General features: G+C 47.8%; 1 protein-coding gene across 1 annotated transcript; it reads left to right on the plus strand.

Annotated features, from left to right (window-relative positions):
* Positions 1–414: 414 nt before the first annotated feature.
* Positions 415–2,880, plus strand: LOC107107628 (putative nuclease HARBI1). Its single transcript, XM_015407932.1, has 2 exons — positions 415–1,005; positions 2,185–2,880. Exons 1-2 carry the CDS (start codon positions 415–417, stop codon positions 2,878–2,880), a joined length of 1,287 nt encoding a protein of 428 aa, XP_015263418.1.
* The last annotated feature ends 491 nt before the right edge of the window (positions 2,881–3,371 follow it).

Below are 3,371 nucleotides of genomic sequence, written 5' to 3' on the forward strand. Positions count from 1 at the left end.
ATGCCATGGCTGCATCTGCCCCCTGGGAACAAGTACCCTATTGGACAGCAGGCTTACAGCTGGGCACCAGGGCAGCAGGGATTGGTGACAGCAACCTAGCTAACCCTTCCATGCCCTGAGACAAGCCAGGAGAAGATGAAGGGGTGCACAGCTTGCCAGCTGGAGACAAACACACCATTGGACAGCAGGATTTGGAGGGAAAGCAGGGCATCAGGGATTGGTCAGACAGATGTTGCTACCCCAGCCTGATGTGCACCCATCCTGGACAAGAGGCGATTGGCTGGCACAGAGATGGAACAGGTATAAAGGGCAGGGAGGGAAAAACCCCACCTCTGTGGGTTGAGGTTGGAGTTTGGCAGGCTGGTTTTTGGTGGATTTGTTTTGGTGTGACTGTGTGAGAGGCTACTGATCATCATGGTCTCCATAACCATCTTGCTGCAAATGATCCTGGAGGTGTTGCACATGATGATCAGCAGCACAGAAGCTTTGATTGAGGTGCTTACACAGTACCTTCATCTTTCTAGGAGGAGGAGGGAGAGGAGGAGGAGAACAGACCTGCAGGCTTTGAGCCATGCACCCTCCAGGTACAACCGGAGGGCATCCATCAGGGCATGGGCTCCAGTCATTGCTGCCCATACAGTCCCACGACGCTGGTGGGTGAAAGACAGGAGTGAGGACTGGTGGGACAACACGGTGATGGCCACATGGATCGATGAGGACTGGCTCAAGAATTTCAGGATGTCCAGGGCAACCTTCTTTGAGCTAGCTGGCACCCTGAGGCACCGTCTGGAGCGGCAGAACACACGGATTAGGCCATCCATTCCGGTGGAGAAAAGACTGGCCATCACCCTGTGGTACCTGGCAAACCAGGAATATTTCCGGAACCTCAGGCATCAGTTCGGGGTGGGCCTGTCAACGGCGTTTATTATCATGAAGGAGGGGTGCCGAGCAATTCTAGAGGAGCTGTTCAAAAAGAAGGTCTGCCTTCCAAATGAAGTTGGATCAGTGAGTATGGATTCTGTATTTTCAGGAGTTCCATGGGGTTCACTTTACACAGATGCTTGCCAAGGGTCTTTTGTAGGTTCAGTGACAGCACTGTGATTTTGGTTCCATACATTAAGTAGCCATAGGTAACTCTCAGCTGTTTCTATGGATAATGACTCTCACTATTCTGTAACGGCATTCATGCTAGTCCAGTGCAGAAATGTGTCATCTACCTATTTTTCATCTGTTACAGAATCATTTTTTCTGGTCCATATTGATTTTATATGTTGTATCCCTTCTGATCGTGTCTACATGACTGTGTTATATGTTCATAGCCATCTTGCCACTCAATTATTATGACCTCTGAGGAAGGCCTATGCAGGCTGAAAAGCAGTAGGACAGGTTTTTAAAGCCCGTGTGATTCCTAGATACCTTTTACAATCAGGTTTTTATTTTGGCCCACTTTTTCACATTGCACTAAGCTCTGTTAGGTTCTGAATTTAAGTGTTATGGTTCAGTTTTCTGCCCTTTCTGTCCCTGCTCATCTACCGAGTGGCCGATCTCTTCTTCTGTGTGCAAGGACCAACTGTATAGCAAGAAGGGTCACTGTGCTGAAATGCCTTCCCTCCTTGCTCTTACAGACAAGCAGAACAAGTGGTCTTGCAAGATTACAGGGGGCCAAGTTCAGTCAATTGCCCTTTTTCACTGTAGTTCCCTTTGCGACATGGGATCTTCTGAACCCTCAGCAGACAGCTTTGGGGTGGGTGTTTCATTTAAGTACGCACAGCCCCAGCTCACTGCCCATTCCCACCTATGCAAACCCACTGGGCCCTCTCCCCATGCAACCCATTCAGCAACTCCTGCTTGAGGGTCTTAGTAGTACTGCTCATTCTATTGGATAAGATCTACCAAAATACTTTCCAGCAAGGGAAAGGGCACATAACTCAGCACACACCCGGCACCCACTTTTAAGAATCTGAGACTCATGGCAACAATGTACTTGTTTTGTAATGCTGCTAACTCAGTGCTCCTTTTGGCATGTAAGGGCACTGTGTTAAATAGAATTTAACTTAAATAAATAGATTGAAATAAATATCTATGTCTGTACTGAGGATATTGTCTCAAGTAGCCGGTAGCCAGTAGTGCTTGATGTTAAATGGAAAACTTATTGCAGATATCACTGCTGTTCTTCCCATACAGATAATGGATGGATTCGCCAGGATGGGCTTTCCAAACTGCATCGGTGCACTGGATGGGAGCCACATACCAGTTGCTCCCCCGGCTCAACGGGCACACATATATAAAAACAGAAAAGGTGGTCACTCCATCCTTCTGCAGGGAGCTGTGGACCACAGAGGTCGATTCATTGATGCGGAGATTGGCAAGTCTGGCAGGAACCATGACTCCAGCGTTTTCCGTTCTTCTAAACTTTGCAGGGCAATGGATGGTGGGGTGTTTGTCCCTGGGAACCCCACCATCACTGTGAATGGTGTAACAATCCCTCCTCTGATGTTGGCCGATGGGGGTTATCCCATCAGAGGGTGGCTCATGACACCCTTCAGAAGCCCCACTGCCCATATGGAGAAAGTTTTTAACAAGCGGCACGCAAAAGCACGTGTTGTGGTAGAGCGGGCGTTTGGTAGACTAAAATCCAGATGGAGTTGCCTTACTAAAAGACTGCGAGTCAAGGAGGAGGACTTTACCCCCATCACTGCGGCCTGTGTGGTGCTCCACAATATTTGTGAGGAAAAGGGACACCTGGCAGAGTCCCTGGGGGCAGGGGACATTCCATTATTACCTGTACCCCCTCCAGATGTCCTGTCTGATCGTAGACACAAAACACGGGGTGAAAGGGTGCGGGCTGCATTAATGACTGTGGTGTGTAACGAGGAATAAAGAGTAGGCTATTTTTGATCACTACCACAGTTATATCTGTTCAGAAATAAAAGTTTGCATTTTTGTTTAGCAATCATAAGCCTCAGATTCTCTAATGTTGTCTCATTTCTGCCCAGGTATGCTAACAATCTGGGGTTCTATGGTCATTCCTGCCCAAAATGATGGGGCAAGGGGGTGGGGGGTGGGTTGTTAGCGGAATACACTCCTCCTAGGAAATCATAGCAGAAATGCAAGAGGTATCATTGCACAGCAGAGGTTAAAACATATCAAGGGGACATATCAATTACTGAAAACTATGAAAACTCTTTTCAAAACAGTTTTAATTTAACAATAAATACCGAAACTTTTAACAGCGAACTATATGCATGAACTTTAGAACTGGATAAAAACCAAACTATATACACATCACTGTCCACCAGCATCCCGCAATGGAGGGTCATCTGGAGGCCTGGCAGCAGCCTCCAGGGCCCTGATGCGCTGTTCCACTGCGT

Source organism: Gekko japonicus, unplaced genomic scaffold (genome assembly GCF_001447785.1).
Source record: "Gekko japonicus isolate JY-2015 unplaced genomic scaffold, Gekko_japonicus_V1.1 scaffold5227, whole genome shotgun sequence".
NCBI classification, from domain to species: Eukaryota; Metazoa; Chordata; class Lepidosauria; order Squamata; family Gekkonidae; genus Gekko; species Gekko japonicus.